Source organism: Glycine max, chromosome 5, assembly GCF_000004515.6.
Source record: "Glycine max cultivar Williams 82 chromosome 5, Glycine_max_v4.0, whole genome shotgun sequence".
NCBI classification, from domain to species: domain Eukaryota; kingdom Viridiplantae; phylum Streptophyta; class Magnoliopsida; order Fabales; family Fabaceae; genus Glycine; species Glycine max.
The window spans coordinates 38419679-38436367 of record NC_038241.2 but is presented as its reverse complement, the minus strand read 5'-3'; the positions used below and the strand labels follow the sequence as shown (position 1 = coordinate 38436367).

The following is a 16689-nucleotide window of genomic DNA, read 5'->3' as shown; positions in this document are numbered from 1 at the left end:
AATATGGACATATACTTCGTAACTCTGTTCATAATAATCTCCAACAGTTATCAATGTAAATTGCAACAATTTTTCATGACGTCAGTTAATTAATAACATTTTTTTTATATTACACAAAAACACTTTTGAAAGATATAGTCTAAATTTTATGAAAAAAGTATAATCATAGAAAAGGATATTTTAATGAAAATGCCACTAATGAAATTACACATTTAGCTCAAGATTATTTTCATATTAATTATTTTATGCACTATACAAAATTTGACTAAAATCTCAAAATTTCCAAACACAACTTAAGTGTCCGAACTCCAAGTTCAAATTTTGGCCAAGTTTATTTTTTTCAACAGAACAACGGGTTAATGCGAGTAAACGGAACATGCTTCATTCCCTTCTTAGGTAGACGGGACGGGACCACTTTCATAATGTAGAAGCTGTGCTGGAGTTTTTAAAATGTTTCTGATTATTTCCGAGTTTGTTATTTTCCTTGAATATATTATGCTCTTTTTTCTCTTAAACATTTTTGGGCTTCTCTTGATAGACCATTACATTGACGAAAAATAGTCGAAGGCAAGTGAATGAGGAATTCCTCCCATCTGCCTTGCCTGGGATAAAAAAACGAAAGGTTGTGTGAAAAGTATTCATTTTTATATATATTTTGTAACATGTTTTATAAATTCCTATATCAAATTAAATTGATATTTTACCTATTTATAATTATTCAATTGTAATTTTTAGTTTTCTTAAAAAAAATTAGCAATACTTATGTTTCACAAATCAACATCAACCATTTCATGTCTACAATTAAATTAAAAACTCGTCATGTCATGCCTGAAATTCTAAGCACTCCAACGAGAGGTGAATATAATAGGCTTTGGTTAAAACAGGCCAAGTGCACGTGAGACGGACCCCTTAATGATTACGAGATTGAGAAGATGGATACAAGACCTACATGTAGCATGTATAAAAACTTCGTATCCCATTAGGGATGTTGTACGCAGCCTTACCCTTGCATATGCAAAGAGGCTGTTTCCGGATTCGAACCCATGACCAACAAGTCACCAAGGCACAACTTTACCGCTGCACCAGGACTCGCCCTCACATGTAGCATGTATAATTTTTTTATAATTATTTTATCGATAAATATTAATTTGTTAGTTTTTTTTATAAATGTCAATGAGAAAAATTCAAACCTAAGACCTCTATTTTCCTCCTTCTCCCTTCACCCCCTTCCCAACCGTTAAACCAAACCTTATATATCCGGTGGCGTGTGAATGTTCTACGACAGCCTAGCATGGCAAACGTAACAGCCTGCCCTACTTATTTCAAGTCATGCTACGACAAAATAAAAAATAGAAGCCACAAACAATCTCTCTACTGTAAAATTTCCAAATATCTAGACCTCTCAAAGATTTGTATAGTACATAACATCTCAAAATTCATAACAATATTCCACAAAAGAAATCACCAGATCAGTTGTCAATATTTATCAAAAACCCTAATTAAATATACTCATCCAAATATTCTACTGATAAAGCCGCCCTTGGCTTTTCTATCCTTCTTCATCCTGTTTTCAATAGGTGGGAATTCAATCATGTTATAAGCCAGATCCAGCACAATAGGATTACGGGAAATTGCCTGGAAAGCCGGGGGGAAGCCTGCAATGCGTGGTGTACACTTCACATTTGAATCACCCACAGCAGATTCATAAACATCTAGTTTCTCAAGAAGGAACTTCTCCAACTGTAACAGGAATACATGTCAGAATATATCAATAAATGCTCATGCAAATACTATTAACTCCAAGATATTACAAATTGAATAGGGTCAAAACCTTCCCATACGGTAATGCATTAGCAAAAAAAAACCATGATTTTTTGTATGAGAAGTAGAAACAAATGTACCCGCTCAGTTCCAGTCAATGATATATTGGAGACCCTTTCAGATAGATTTTCTTGAGTCTTTTTCTCCTCCATGATCCCCAATGCATGCTCTATACAACTGTTAGATCGGCACTCATTGCACAAATCCTCCAACTCTTTCATCATAGTCTGTGAAACCAAAAAAACAGAGAAAAAATTAAAGAAAATACAAAACCAATCAATACAAATGTGGGGTTTAAGTATTATTGGTATGAATGCTGAAATGAGATTGGACCTTTAAAGTGAGGGGTGTAATGTAGAGAAAAAGGTGCAGAATTATAACTGTTGATTGGAGAATCGACAGAGTGAATGTTAATAACTTAATAATAAGCCTAAAAAAATAATAATTTGTTATGCGTGTGTGTGTGTGTGTCTATACTTTATTATTACAATCAAGTATAATAACTCTACACTTTTCCCTGCAAATTGATTTTATTATTACCATCTTTAGATCTATACCGGGTCATTATACAAAAGGCCTTTGTTTAATTCTTTCCTGTTGCCCGATGGATTGTCATCTTTGGATCAATGCCGAGTCAGATCATTATAAAAAATACTATGTTTACTTGATTAATTCTTTTCCCATTTGTAACATTTGATTTCACACTCAACTTCAGGGTCTACCAAGTGCCCAACTAGATCAAAGTTATCATTTGAAAATATCTTGCAGCGCAAATAATAAATGCTGATCAGTGAGGTGTCCACAGTCCACCAATCTGATCCTAAAAAACAAATAATTAAAATTACCTTATTATCACCATCCAACATTTGGAACTTTTTTAAGGCATCATCTGCCAAATTGCGAGCACGACAGTACAATGCATATGCTTCAGCCCTCTTTCCAGCCACACTGTATGACTTTGCAACATAAAAGCACCTGCATGTGAGTTATGACCACATATCAATATATGTACCTTTAAGTTGAGATAGAAACATCATCTAAACCAGATACAGATTTGGCTGTACTGGCCACTCACTAATCATATACATTCATACCAGTCCACCACTGACCCCCTCCCCCTCCCTAGGGCCCTCAGAGGAGGGGAGGGAGGAAGTCCCACATCAAGTACAAATATGACCAAAAGACGGTACCAAAGGCTATCCTACTCTAATATTGGGTCACCCTAAGTTGTCGAAAAATGAACTTTGTTCCACGGATCTCCCAAGAGAGTTCCCAATGTAATACTTATACATAGGAAAAAAAAAAGAGGCCTACAACCTACACACTCAAAATGTCCAATTCTAGACATGAGGTGGGTGTGTTGAGTTGAGATCCCACATAGACTACAGATATGACCAAAGTAGAGCATAAAAGGGCTTGGACAATCCTCACCTCATGAGCTAGTTTTTGGAGTTAGACCCAGCCCAAATTTAAAAGGGATGAACAGCATGGTTCTTCGGGTGAACAGTAATTAGTGTCCTGATGAACTTTCTTTTGCAAAATCCCATACGTGTTGTTGGTACATGTTTTTTTAAGAATATATATTTGAAACATAGCTTTAAAAATAAAAACTGAAAATACCATGAGTGTGTGTACATTTAGTAAGCAATTAACAAAATTTCTAAGAATGATAAGACAGTATTTTCTCCAAGAAGCAAACCTTTGGGCTCGAAAAGCCAAACTTTTGCATGAACACACTTCAGCAAAGATAACTTCTTCTGGCTTTTTATCCCTTCCAGAACTGACTAAATCAGATAGATCACCTGTATTCTGTCAAATGTGTGATTAATATTATCAGTGTCATTCAAATTTGAGGAGCATATCATAAATAAATATGCAGTGGCCTGGAAAGTCTTTATGCAAAGAGATATTTGTTCAATTAATGCAAGTTCCAAAAAGTGGATGTCAACCTGCAGCAAGAGATCATATAAGCGAACAAGCTCTTCAGGTTTGGTGAGTTTTTCATTTTTATCATCATGACGCTTTGCAAGTTTGCTTTTTGCAACCTTAACCAACAAGAGGTTCCGATCAATGGTTCTTTCTCCTAGGACAGCACTGACAGCCTTATCAAGACCATTCAAATCATCTTTCACGCTTTCTGTACTTCCTGTAGTGGCCTAAAATGTACAGTAAATTAATACTAACAAGTAAAAAAATCTTGATAATTATTCATAGTTAACAGCAGCAAGCAATTTCCCATACCAAATCAGCCCGAATATAGCCTCTGGCTTCATGATATGCAGAAAAGATTTTGTCAAAAATAACAAGTCTTTTGTCTGCTGGAATTGAGTCTGCCAAGGGACCATGTATATCTTTCTCCAGCTCCTGAGCTGAGAAAAATATTCAGATAGAAATATTACTTGATATAGGCATTTAGCTAAAAGAGAAGCTACCATATGTTAAATCAAACAAACAATTACATTTTTAAAAAACCCAAAAAAATGTTACATTATTCATTATAGAAAAGAATGCATTTCACGTGCAAATAAAAAATTATGCACTCAACTTCACACACAAAGACACCTGATATTTGGCAAAATATAATGTGTTTGAATTGATAAATATACTTATCATGGACAAAGGAAAAAACTGTATCCAATTGTTTTTCAAATAAATTTTGGCAAAGTGAAACAAAGCCTTGGAAGAAAAGGATTGCAACAAATTCAAATGTTAGTTCTCAAAAAATTTGCATCACAGGTATCCACGATGTGAAAAGGCCAGCTTCTAACTCATCACAGTAAAGGCCATCTGGTGTAGGCAACAGTGCAGTGCAATTAATTAACTTTATCGCAGTACATGCATGAAAGAAAACACAACATAAAGAAAAGAATCTCATGCAGGGCAGTAAATGTCATTTTGCAGAGTAGAAAAAGAGATGGGACAAAGATGAGGTTAAGACAGGAAAAGATTACTGTTAAGAATAATAAACAGATAATTTTGTTTCCAACTAACTAACCTGCTAATTTGTAAGGGAAGAAAACTACCAACCTTTCAGGATGGAAACCCTTGTTTTGGCATTTGATATTGGAAATCTGTGGCCAAGCCAAAGGAATTCTGTCATGGAAGCAGCTTGTTGAGATCTTGCCTCAGCCATGGCAGCCTGAAACAAACATTATTCAATTCGGCATTTTTATCATAGGATGTACATACATGAATCCAAAAAAGCACCCTACTTGGTTCAAGTAATAGAACTGTTTGATTGAAAATATTGTACTTAAACTAATATAAAAAGGTGATACCCATGAGACATTTACAGTGCGTTGGTTCAAAAAAGGGAAGGGGAACGGAGGGATTTTAATGGAGGGAAGGATAGGTCCCCTTGTTTGGTTTGGTTCACCAGAAAAGGAGGCAAAGGAAGGGAAAGTAGACCTTGCAAGGGAAGGGAAGAGAAAATATGGATAATATACTGCCATATCATTATAAATAGTAATGGAGATGAGAGATAACATAAAATCTTGGAGCAATTTAGCCTACACAGTCCAAAAAATACAAATCACTTTCTCTACCCTCCAATATTGGAGAAGAGACAAAAACATGTGGGGAGGGATTTTAGCCCCTTCATTTCCGTCCAACCAGATACAGGCAGGCATGATGCATGTGAGGAATTTACAAAACTTTCTACCTAAGGACCCTGATGCAAAGGGTCTTGGTAATATAGTATGTAGTATAGGACCAACCATATTATTGGAAAAATGGAAGGAACCAATTGAAAATTAGGACTTCAGGAGTTCTTGAGTGTGAAGGTAGATTGTTCAAGATAGTATATCGATACTTAAAAGATTATCTTATGTCTACATGATTGTGTCCCCTCATTGAATAAACAAGAAAATGAAAAGTCTATCTTATCCCAATGCAACATTTCCTCATAAGAAATATATGAATACATTGATTTGCAAATATATGCATATCATATTACTTGTTTTCCTTTTCCCCAATTATACATATACAAAAGAAATTTATACCAACCTCTAATTTAGCTTTAAAAAGGTCTAATGCGGGACCTTCCACATCACTGATTTGCAAAAGTTCAGAGGCCTGTAAATCTGACTGGCCAATTTTGTGAAGGCAGTACCGGATACTAGGTTCTAGTTCCTCAACTCGCTCACGACACAAAACTTGGTTATCCAGATCTCCATATTTCCCCAATTCCTCATATACAGCCCTATTAAATAAGGACATGGTTAAAAACTCGAACAGGGTGAACAAGAAAAACAGAAGCATGCCAGAAGCTAGTATGCTATATAACACAGTCACAAACTAAACAAGTGTTTGCCATATGAAAACATATAATATAAAATCAGTCACAGAATTAATCTCATTCAAGCAAATATAAGGTTGTTCCCTTTTTTATTTTATTTTTTACCAAAAAGGGCATGTATTTCTTCTTTTTTTCAAGGCAATATGTATGAATCATGGAAGCAGGGTCAATGTACCTAGCACTTTTGAAGTTCTTTAAAGCCACGTCCCAATTCTGATCTTGCTCAAACAACAAACTCCCTTTCATATAGGATTCATAAGCCTAAAATTCAGTGAACAACAAAAAGAGAAAGAATGTTCATTTTCATCAACAGAAGATAAATAGTTATCCACCTTAGATTAAAAAACAAAAGGCTAAAGCCTCCAAAGTATTTACATTTTAAATAGCATGTCTCCTAAAAGTTTTTAATTGATAAATAATTATCAAACAAAAACAGAATAGGTAACATATCCCATAATGTGTAAGTTCAATTTGTTTAAGGAAAAAAAACTAATGAAATAAAGATGCTAAACTGCAATTTTAAGCACAAAACTGAAACGGAAATGCAATTGAGGGATGAAATGAATTGAAATTTATCCCTGTTCATGAACCAGAAGAATATTTTGCCTTATTAATTCTCATGTGTTGATGTAAATCTTACTTTTTTTCTAGGTTTACTATCTATTTTGATCAAACCAAACAGTTAAAATCTTAAAAGAAAATACAAATAAAAAAAAATATGATTCCATAGATAATAATAGGAAATATAGACACTTGAAATGCTAGCTAGTTGATCTCTCTGAAGCAGTGGATTGTAAAAAAACAGCACCAGGAGAAGGGGGAACAAAATACTGCAGTAAACTAACCATAATTAGATGGGGAAATAAAAGACACACCTCAGCTTCCAAGGATGTTCTAGAATCAGCTTTGACCGCACACAATTGTGAAAACAAAGTAGCCCATTTTACTGCTTTCCGCAACCTACCAATCAAATATATGCGCTGACGTGCATTTGGGCCATTTGGAAGCTGCCTTTTCTCCATGGCATGACTCCAAGCTCTCTCTGCTGTATAGAGAATTACATGAAGAAACCTGATTCGAAACCATAACACTTCCAATGTTAGACATAAATGTATAATTGAAAAAGTTACCAGGCAGATGAAATATTTATTTTCCTTTTCCAATAAATTATTGAAAAAGGTTTTGAGAAAAGCAAGAGGAATAAAGACAAAACAAGGTCTAAATGATGGTTTCATATATGTATTTAAGGATTTTTTGATTGGCTAACTCATGGGACTATTGTCGAAGGAAGAAGAGGAACAGGGGTAGGATGGGAAGTGACAGGGAAGGTAGTGGAAAATTTTCTGTTATACCACATCCTAACAAACATTCACCGTGGAAGCAGGGCAAGGGAATAGTAGATGCTGGAATCGGTGGCATGAGGCATGAATGTGAGGGAGGGGAAGGGGAGAGGGGTCAAGGACAACAAAGATAGAAAAGCCTGATAGCTAACAACCAATTGGAGCCAATCCTTTTAATATTCTTGCCTTCTATAACAAAATCTCAAACTAAGTCAACTACAAAAAGGTGCCAAAACTTATATCAGAAAAGAAAAATACCGTACGTAAAGCATACCTTACTTCGGTGACAGTAGACTCAGTTAAGGCCCTTTTTGCATATTTGCCACGACCATGGGTAAACTTCAACGATTTATATAACCTCCTCAAACGAGCTGTGCAATACCTCCTACAATATTGAGGGAAAATTATGTCTATTACAAATCGGTATAATGTTTCAACATGATAGCTAAAGCAACAAGCAGCTTAAATCACATAAATTGAATGGCTGGTCCATAATGCTAGAAGACTCTAAAGCCATGAAGCCCCAAGGAGCACAAAATTATAAAGGAAAACTGTCATTCAAAGCATTCAGAATAAAAGCGAAACTGACACATCAGTAAACATTTTTAGCTGTTTAGTAATAGAACTAGCACATTGAGTCTCCCAGATGAATCATTCTTAGGGATACAGATTTACAAAACACATCTAGATACACAAATTAAATTAAATTAAATTTTAAAAAAATTGAACGCTATTTGACATCATGTTAGCTACTATACAAATACATACCTATAGCGAGTGTAGTCTCCATGACGCAAGCCATGCTGCATTTGCGCAGATTTTAAGAGCTGCAGCACTGGTAAATTTTTTAAACAAAAATATTAATTAAACCAATCACCAAAGTTCACCGTTAAATGCTGTATTATTTTCCATTTCGTTGGTGAAAGGAATAGCGCGGAATGGAACACCAATGCACAACGAAGGAGAAAACAAACCGTTGATGGAGAATTTTGGAACGATCAGATCGGAATTCATCGATTTTGGAGCGTCGATTTCCATAGCGGACGTTTGGCTCTCCTTTCCCATCGAGTCCTGATTAATGAGTGAGCAAAAGATAGAAGAAAATAAAAATTGAAGGTTCGATTGAAGACGCTGCAACAGATCTCGAAATAATAAGGATAGGGAATGAGACAAACCTGGCCAGCGAGGGCTTCGAGTGTCGTGAAAGGGTAGAGGTTGAAGCAAAGTGGTGCCGCTGCGAATTTTTTATGTGCGCAATAACAAAAGCGCTCCGAAAATGAATGGAACTGTCACGGTAGGAAGGAAGTGAAGACCCCCGGTAAAGAGATGCAGTGTAGTCTACCCATGTGTTTAAATGGGCCGGGCCTTCCGCTTTGACATGTGGTAGAGGTCTTTTGCTTCCTTCACCTCCTTATTTTAAAATATCCCAACATTACCCTTCCTTCCATTTCCTATGAACAGGAACTTCTTGACCCACCTCCATTAACATGCACAATTGCACACTGCAAACTCTAGCAATCATATTGGGGGATACAGTATATAAGAAAATAAAACATTTTATGAACAGTTGTTCCAAAATGCAACTGATAATCCAGAAATGTATTTCGAAATATCTATTCTAGAATGTTACAGATGTATTTTGGAATAGCTATTTCATAATTGGAATAGACATCATCCAACATCTTAATACAGAATTCCACCATTAAAACCGATGATTGCATTTCCATTAATTCCAATTTGTTCTTGATCAACATAAGCCGTATTTTTTGTGGACCTGGCCACGGCATCATGAGAGTTCAGTTCAAGTCAATTTCCATATTATTATCAAGTATATATAGCATGAACCAAGGGGGCCTCCTCAGTTGGTTTAACAAATGCTTGAGTCTTGTGAACCCTTAATACTCTGTGCTGGATCAATAATTTTTTTTTTCAATATAAAGAATCCAAAATATCAATATTTTTACAAATTATAATTATTTTTAACACATTTTCACTTTTTTTTTAAATGACAAAAAACATAATTCAAACGTGTCGACGAGAAAGAGCTTTGGAATGGAAATGGGAAAGGGAAAGTAGCAGCATTAGAGGTGCAGCAACGCCGAAGGTGCTTCATGAGAGGGGGGGTGCCTAACAAGTATAACAGGATAAAGGACATTTTTGTCCGTTCGGGGTCATAAATGTTTCCTATCGTCGTTTGTAAATAGTTTCCGTAATGCTAATATGATATGTATTTAAATATGTAATGTCAATAATTATTTTAATGCATATGTGCTGTGTACCAATGAGGTAAGGTTTAGCCAAAGGAAATCGTTTTCACAATATGACATATTAATGTTCAAATCTTTTTTAGGAAAAATGTCTAAATTTAGTATCTATGATAGAATTATCCACATCAGTCTGTTTGAAAATGCTTTGAAAAACATACTTGCCATAAAAAATCACATCATTTCCAAAGCAGTTAGCTGTTGTTTTTTCATCTTTTCTTATCACTTAATAATCATAAGAATCATTTTTAAAAAAATCTAGGCTTTAACGAGACTAAAAAAACTAAAATCAAATGTAATCATTTTTATAAGATTTTAAAAACATATTTTATAAAAAAAAATCAAATATACGTTTACTTCAGTCCATTTTAAAATTAATTGGTTGATTTTATTAATTTTCAAATAGAAGTTAAAAAAATATTATTATTTCTTAGAAAATAATAACAGTCTAAAATTCTTTCCTTTTCTCATGACTAATTAATCAACTGCATTATCGCATTAGTTTCTCCTTTTCATAATTGATTATGTGTTGTTGATAATCGATTGTTTTCCACTTGTGCTTATGATAACCAATTCTTTTTGGCTTTGATTGTTTGTTCTTGACAATCAATTGTCAACTGTTTCTGTCTAAAATCAACTATTGTGTTTTTTTTTATCTACACCATTGTATAGTTTCATAATTGTTTGTGTAGTCATGACAATCAACTATTGTGTTTTTGTACATTTACCTGAACAAATAATTGATAATCTAATTCATCATTATATGTTCGTTTTGGCATAGGTGGTGTAGTGATGTACAATTTTGATTTCACGAGAATTTTGTTAGTGAACGATAAGTAAATCTTGTAAATACTAAATGAATCTTTTGAAAAATGTTCTGATCACAGTGAGTCTTACCTAATTGTTTCATTCACACACACACAAAAAAAAAGTACCGTTTTAATCTCAACCGTGGATATTTCCTTATTAAATCAACGGTAAAATGCTATAGGCATACAGATGCAGTCGTCTAGTTTGGTGCACAGCGGAACCCATCTGGAGAAGTAGGACCCACGAGAATCAGCTCGAGACATGGAAACTGGAATGTTATCTTATCTGGATAACATTTCAACCACTTACTCCACTCTTGAGTCCTTCACACTCGACGCTATCACCGGCCGGTAACGTCACACAAACCCAAAATCACAATGGCGTTCTCATCGTCCCTATGGTCTTCCCTCTTCGTTGCAAACCCAAACAGAACCGCCATTTCCACTCGATTCTCTCACAAACCGCCCAAACTCCCTCTCTCGCCGGCGTTCGCCATCCCGCCGCTCTCCACGGCCACTGCGGCGGACGTCTCGGGCGCCATCGACGGGACTACGATCGCGGTGGTGAGCGGAGGATTCGTGGCGGCACTGGCGGCGGTGCTGTCGCTGACGGACCCGGAGCGGCGGCGGCAGTTGCAGGCGGAGGAGGTGGGCGGCGGCGACAAGGAGGTGGTGAGGGAGTACTTCAACAACTCCGGGTTCCAGCGCTGGAAGAAGATCTACGGCGACACCGACGAGGTGAACCGGGTTCAGCGCGACATTAGGTTGGGCCACGCCAAGACCGTGGAGAACACGCTGAGCATGTTGAAGGACGAAGGTTCCCTTCAGGGCGTTACGGTTTGCGACGCTGGGTGCGGTACCGGTTCTCTCTCTATTCCTCTTGCCAAAGAGGGCGCTGTTGTGTTCGCCAGTGATATCTCCGCCGCTATGGTTGCCGAGGCTGAGAAACAGGTTAGTTTTAGTTAGTTAGTTACATTTTTAAGTGCGTTATCGGTTTCAAAATAAATGTAACATTTAAAAAGAAAAAATTATTCAAAACATGCGTCTCATCTGAAAAAAACAAATTCCAAAATAACTGTTGCATTTAATTTTTTTAAGGTAAATTAATTGTTTTTTTATTAATATTCCTAATAAGTGTAATTTTAATTGTCCAATATAATATTAATATTAAAGTTAGTCTTGTAAAATTATATTTTCTTTCCTCTATTTTTTAGCTTTATTTTTATATTTGTAAAACAAAATAGGACGATGCTTATCTTTAGACGGAAGAGTACATTAGTCAACGGGTAGGCAACCGTTGAGTTTTGGGTTTGTTTTATTTTAAAAATCACGCAGTTTGAGATTATCAAAGCAAACAAATTAATAGTAAAAAATATATATATATATATATAAGGTCCCGATAGGTAGGGAAAAAAGCCTACAAAATTGAGACTTGTATAAGGTCCTCCTGACTTGTGCTCCCTTCAACCAATCTCTTAACATTACTAATAATGTCATGTTTGACTCATTTATATACTTGAATTTTATATTAAGCTTAAATTTGCCTGTTTAAAAAACTAAATCAGCTTGATAAAGGAATTAACAAGTTAAATAATTGTGAAAAAAGTTGAGCTTATTTGTAAGATGAATAGCTGAGCTACCCCCTCAACCTAAAACAATGAACACATGAGAAAAAGCATTAGTGTGAGTTCAAGTAATGTGTCATTACTGAAGTAAAGCAATGACTCTCTATTTGGTGCAGGCAAAAGAACAGCTTGCAACCAGTGAAGATGGATCTGTGCCCGTGATGCCTAAGTTTGTAGTGAAGGATTTAGAGAGCTTGGATGGCAAGTATGATACGGTGGTCTGCCTCGATGTCTTGATTCATTACCCACAACATAAAGCCGATGGGATGATTGCACACCTTGCATCATTGGCCAACAACCGATTGATTCTGAGTTTTGCCCCAAAGACGTTTTATTATGATCTGCTAAAGAGGGTTGGAGAGTTGTTCCCTGGTCCTTCAAAGGCAACAAGAGCATATCTTCACTCTGAGGCAGATGTAGAGAGAGCATTGCAAAAGGTTGGCTGGACCATAAGGAAGAGAGGCTTAACCACTACCCAATTTTACTTTGCTAGGCTTATTGAGGCTGTTCCTATGTAGTGGGGATTGAAAGGTGAGTTTTGCATGATTAGAGGAAATTCTTAGTGTAAATTGTTAGGCCTTCTATTAAGTGATTTTGTATGCTATTATCCTCCACATGGACCACATATAATTCTATTGTGTATATTTCTTCATAGCCTAGAAGATGCTGACGAATTGAGGCTATGTTTTCTGGGAGAAATAGAGTGAAGTGGTTCATGATAATTTGTGTGGAGCTAGTGCCTAGTGAGTTACCGGTCCATTGGGTTGGTGGAATGGAGGCAAGCTCCCTTTAAGCTGTTCAGAAGTTACAGCGATTATTACTCAAGGGTAGTAATTAGTTCCTGTATTGCATTTTTTTTATAAAAGTGATAATGATAATAATAATAATAATAATAATAATATCACACTTTTTGATACTCTTTTTAATAATGTCTTTATTATTGATTAAAATCTCATGCTAGCCTCCTTAACAGAGACCGGAAGTCTGGAACCATATTTTGCATTATGATAGTTTATATTAATTTTACTGTTTCTAAATACCGGAGGTGTTGAAATACTGGTCCCTTTCTAAATCTTAGGAATAAGGGAAAAAGGAACAGATTTGCAAGCTGCATCTAGAGTTGAAAGAATAAACATCAACTGCATGAAAACAAAGACTAGTTTTCCCCAAAAAAATGAGGTAAAAAAACTGAGAAGTACTAATTAAAAGGGGGGGAAATGATGATAATGAAATCTAATGCCATAATTAACAGTAATATGCAGATCCTTATAGGTAGGTTTGAAGCCCCTAAGATCTTTCATGTGTCTTGTGACGCGAATTCATTTACAGCTTGTCAGCAATTTTTGTGAGGGCATCTGTGAGCTTGCCAAGGGCTGCAACTATAATATCAGTTTGTTGTTTCTGCTGGTCCCTGGCCAATTGGTAATTTATGTTCTGAGCCCCAAGATGGGCTTTTAGCATGTCACTGTTCCTCCTTAGTAGATTGGTAATGTTGCTGTTGAAATCTGTGCAGTCCTCACTACTATCCAACGGTAACCTCTTTCTCTTGTATCCCTCTTGGAACATAGGTTCCTTCTGAAAACCTGAACCAAAATACTTTTCATGAGATTGTGAAAAAGGTCACTAATGTTGGAATCAAATTCGGTGCAGTCTACTTTCCATGTATTCACGCAATCAATGAATCATAATCAATGGATGAAGATTGGACAACTCAAATCTAAAATGTTTTATAACCAATTTGGGTGTGTTTGAAAAAACGTTGGGTTCAATGTAACCCATGTTTTTCCAATCCAGTAGTATAGTTACTTCTTTGTTTGCCGCCTTGAAACGCATGAATGAAAAACTAAACATGCACTTTATCGATATAAAATATGTTTTATCCTATCTTCGTCTAATGATTGCTTCGTTGATTATATCTCCGAGTTTTTGTTTGTTTGTTTTATGTGTTTTTGAATCACTTGTCAATCAATTAAGCAAAAGTATGCTTAGTCATGAGTTCAAGGAGTGACCAGGCGTATAATATCAATTATTAAAGCATGCAAAACTGATAGCTTGCAATTGGTAACACATTCCTGGTAATACATGTCATTCTTCTATATCTAAGTAGTATCAGTGTCTGTCTAAAATGATATTCCAGAAATCCACTTTAATAACAGCAAAAAAATAAAGGTTCTAGGTCTATTAGTCTATATTAAAAGACCAAAGCCATGGTATTGAAATAGTAATTTTTTTTTATGATCAAATGCATAACATATGCAGCACAGGATTGCCAGATAAAGTACTAATGAATAGTAGTTCGCTATTTGTTGATCCAATTTAGAGTTTTATGCAACGATTGCATATAAAGAGATTGTTTTGGTGTAACAAAAAGCTCTTTGAAAAAGGGGAAATGGACAAAACAAAAAAACAAAAAAGTGGAATGATATTAAAATATAAAAATATGCGGAACAAACTTTACTATAAACGCTAAAACTGTTTCACAAATCACAAGTAGTATAAAAAAAATTGTTTCATATAAGTCAAACTGAATGATTTCAACCGCTTAAAATGTTTGACTATATGCTATGGACACAGGAGTAACCAACAACACATAGTATGTACACAGCAGAACTGAGTTGATTTGATTTACCAGGATCGTAGTTCCCTTGGTAAGATGGCTGCTGCTGTAGTTTCTCTGCTTATTAATTAGTTTAAAGCAACAACAAAACAATTGATCAATTAATAAGAAAAGGGTATAGATAGTGTAATTATGTGAACAACAATAACAAAATGAGTAGTGTGATGTAATTTATGTAACTTAGTTGTACCTGGAGTAGGCAATGTGAGTATGGGTGTCCTCTTGAGCCTCCCTGCAATACCTTTTTCCTTAATAAGAAGACCTGTTGGTGTTTTAAGAAAACCATTGATGTTAGTCTCCATGTTTTCCTCCTCAGTGCTCCAACCCATTTTCTCAGCATCAACAATCGCCTCATCTTCCTCCTCCTCCTCCTCCTCCTCCTCCTCTTCCTCCTCGTTCTCCTTACACTGTTCCTGATGATGAGACACTCCCTCAACAACAACACCATTCTCACCCTTTGGCACCATCTTAACCAGTGTCAAGGGAAATGCAACAGTGGTGCACACCCCTCCATCCAAAACATTGTACACCACAGAATCAAAGAACCCGGGCAACTTCTTCTCCTTCCTCACATCATTTCTCATTATCCAAAACGACTCACTCTCCACCTCTTTTACACCAGATTCCCACTTCTTGATCTTCCTGAAATCAGTGAGAAGATTGCCCCACCTTTTCCTGCACTGAACAGCCCCTCTCTTCACCCCTCTCTGCTGACACAGTGATGACACCATGTCCCATTTCGGATCGGTTTGAACGCACCCTGATGCTGATCTGAATCGGCAAACTTGTTCTCCATTTTCCACCATTTTCTTGGACTCTATCAGAACAAGTGTTTCTTGCCTTGTCCATCTAGGGTGCCTTGTGGCTTTGATTCTTTGAGTTGAAGTGCTTTTGGGTTCACTCTCTGGTGGTGCTGGTGCTGGTGCTGGTGCTGGTGCTTGTGTTCCAACTGGGGTCGTTGGAGACTCCGAAGCACCTTCACAAATTTTCTCTGAATCTTGTGCCATAACTACTTGATATCACCCACTTTGTATCACTGGTGGACTTCGAGGTTTGAGATGAGACATACATATAATGAAAATGTGCTTTTACTGTGAGTTAATGAACTTCCAAAGATGTTGCGATATTTTTCGTGTAGGAACTTCTTCCACACATGTTATTATTCTCTGAATCAACAAGAGATTTTTTTTTTATATATTACTTGTAGGAATTGAAGATATGACATATATAAAAAAATTACAACATCTTACTTATCTTATTCAATAAATTAAACTGGATCCGATAATATGACACTTTCTTATGCTGAAAAATATTTATGCGTGTAAATATAATTTTTTTCACACCATACACTAATTAAAAACTATATAATAGTTTTATGATTTGTGAATAAAAGATGATGTAAAATTCAATGCATCAACTATTTACAAAAATAAATTGTTGTAATCGGAGATCACCTAATTCCGCCAATATTTTCATGGCATATGTCATGTTTTTAAAAATTATTATTGTTAGATTAACGTAGAATTTAATTAAAAACACCTCTTAAAAGTTGTGACATGTGGTCATATTTTTTGAACTAGTAGTGTATATTATCACGCCTTATATGAGAAGATTGATTGAAAAAAGGGTGGCATCCCTCATACGGTAATTTATCGTGGACACTCAATAGGGTGCCCTTTCCTTCCAAGAAAGGAGCCATTTACTGTGGGCACAAAAAGGACCAAAAACATTCTTTCAGCAAAGTCAACGGCCCTTAATTTGTAACGGTGCCCTCTCCTTCCAAGTAAGGGCGAGACTTGATTTTGAAATGAAAAATCAATCTGATGAGGATGATAATTTTTTATGGTTGGATTTAGACTGATTTAACAAAATAAGAATAAATAATATATATTTATGGTATACCTTTTCTTTACATT

General features: G+C 35.8%; 3 protein-coding genes across 4 annotated transcripts; 1 reads left to right on the top strand and 2 right to left on the bottom strand.

The window, feature by feature from the left end:
• Positions 1-1372: 1372 nt before the first annotated feature.
• LOC100816486 (signal recognition particle subunit SRP68) lies at positions 1373-8795 on the bottom strand. Its single transcript, XM_003525386.5, has 14 exons — positions 8634-8795; positions 8433-8529; positions 8227-8293; positions 7733-7843; positions 6994-7189; positions 6294-6379; positions 5827-6022; positions 4849-4960; positions 4063-4190; positions 3771-3977; positions 3521-3630; positions 2667-2796; positions 1902-2048; positions 1373-1740 (listed from the first exon to the last, which is right to left on the bottom strand). Exons 2-14 carry the CDS (start codon positions 8521-8523, stop codon positions 1510-1512), a joined length of 1812 nt encoding a protein of 603 aa, XP_003525434.1. The 5' UTR covers positions 8524-8529; positions 8634-8795; the 3' UTR covers positions 1373-1509.
• A 1662-nt stretch (positions 8796-10457) lies between these two features.
• LOC100817017 (magnesium protoporphyrin IX methyltransferase, chloroplastic) lies at positions 10458-13082 on the top strand. Of its 2 annotated transcripts, XM_006580569.4 has the most exons (3): positions 10458-11482; positions 12273-12687; positions 12812-13082. In XM_006580569.4, the coding sequence occupies exons 1-2, from the start codon at positions 10910-10912 to the stop codon at positions 12672-12674; spliced, it is 975 nt and encodes a 324-aa protein (XP_006580632.1). In that variant the 5' UTR covers positions 10458-10909; the 3' UTR covers positions 12675-12687; positions 12812-13082. The 2 variants fall into 2 exon arrangements, with proteins under 2 accessions (XP_006580632.1, XP_003525435.1); XM_003525387.5 differs by having other exon boundaries at positions 12273-13082.
• Positions 13083-13150: 68 nt separating this feature from the next.
• On the bottom strand, positions 13151-15899 carry LOC100793052 (trihelix transcription factor ASR3). The gene is made up of 3 exons (XM_003524433.5): positions 14964-15899; positions 14786-14830; positions 13151-13739 (listed from the first exon to the last, which is right to left on the bottom strand). Exons 1-3 carry the CDS (start codon positions 15778-15780, stop codon positions 13480-13482), a joined length of 1122 nt encoding a protein of 373 aa, XP_003524481.1. The 5' UTR covers positions 15781-15899; the 3' UTR covers positions 13151-13479.
• Positions 15900-16689: the final 790 nt, after the last annotated feature.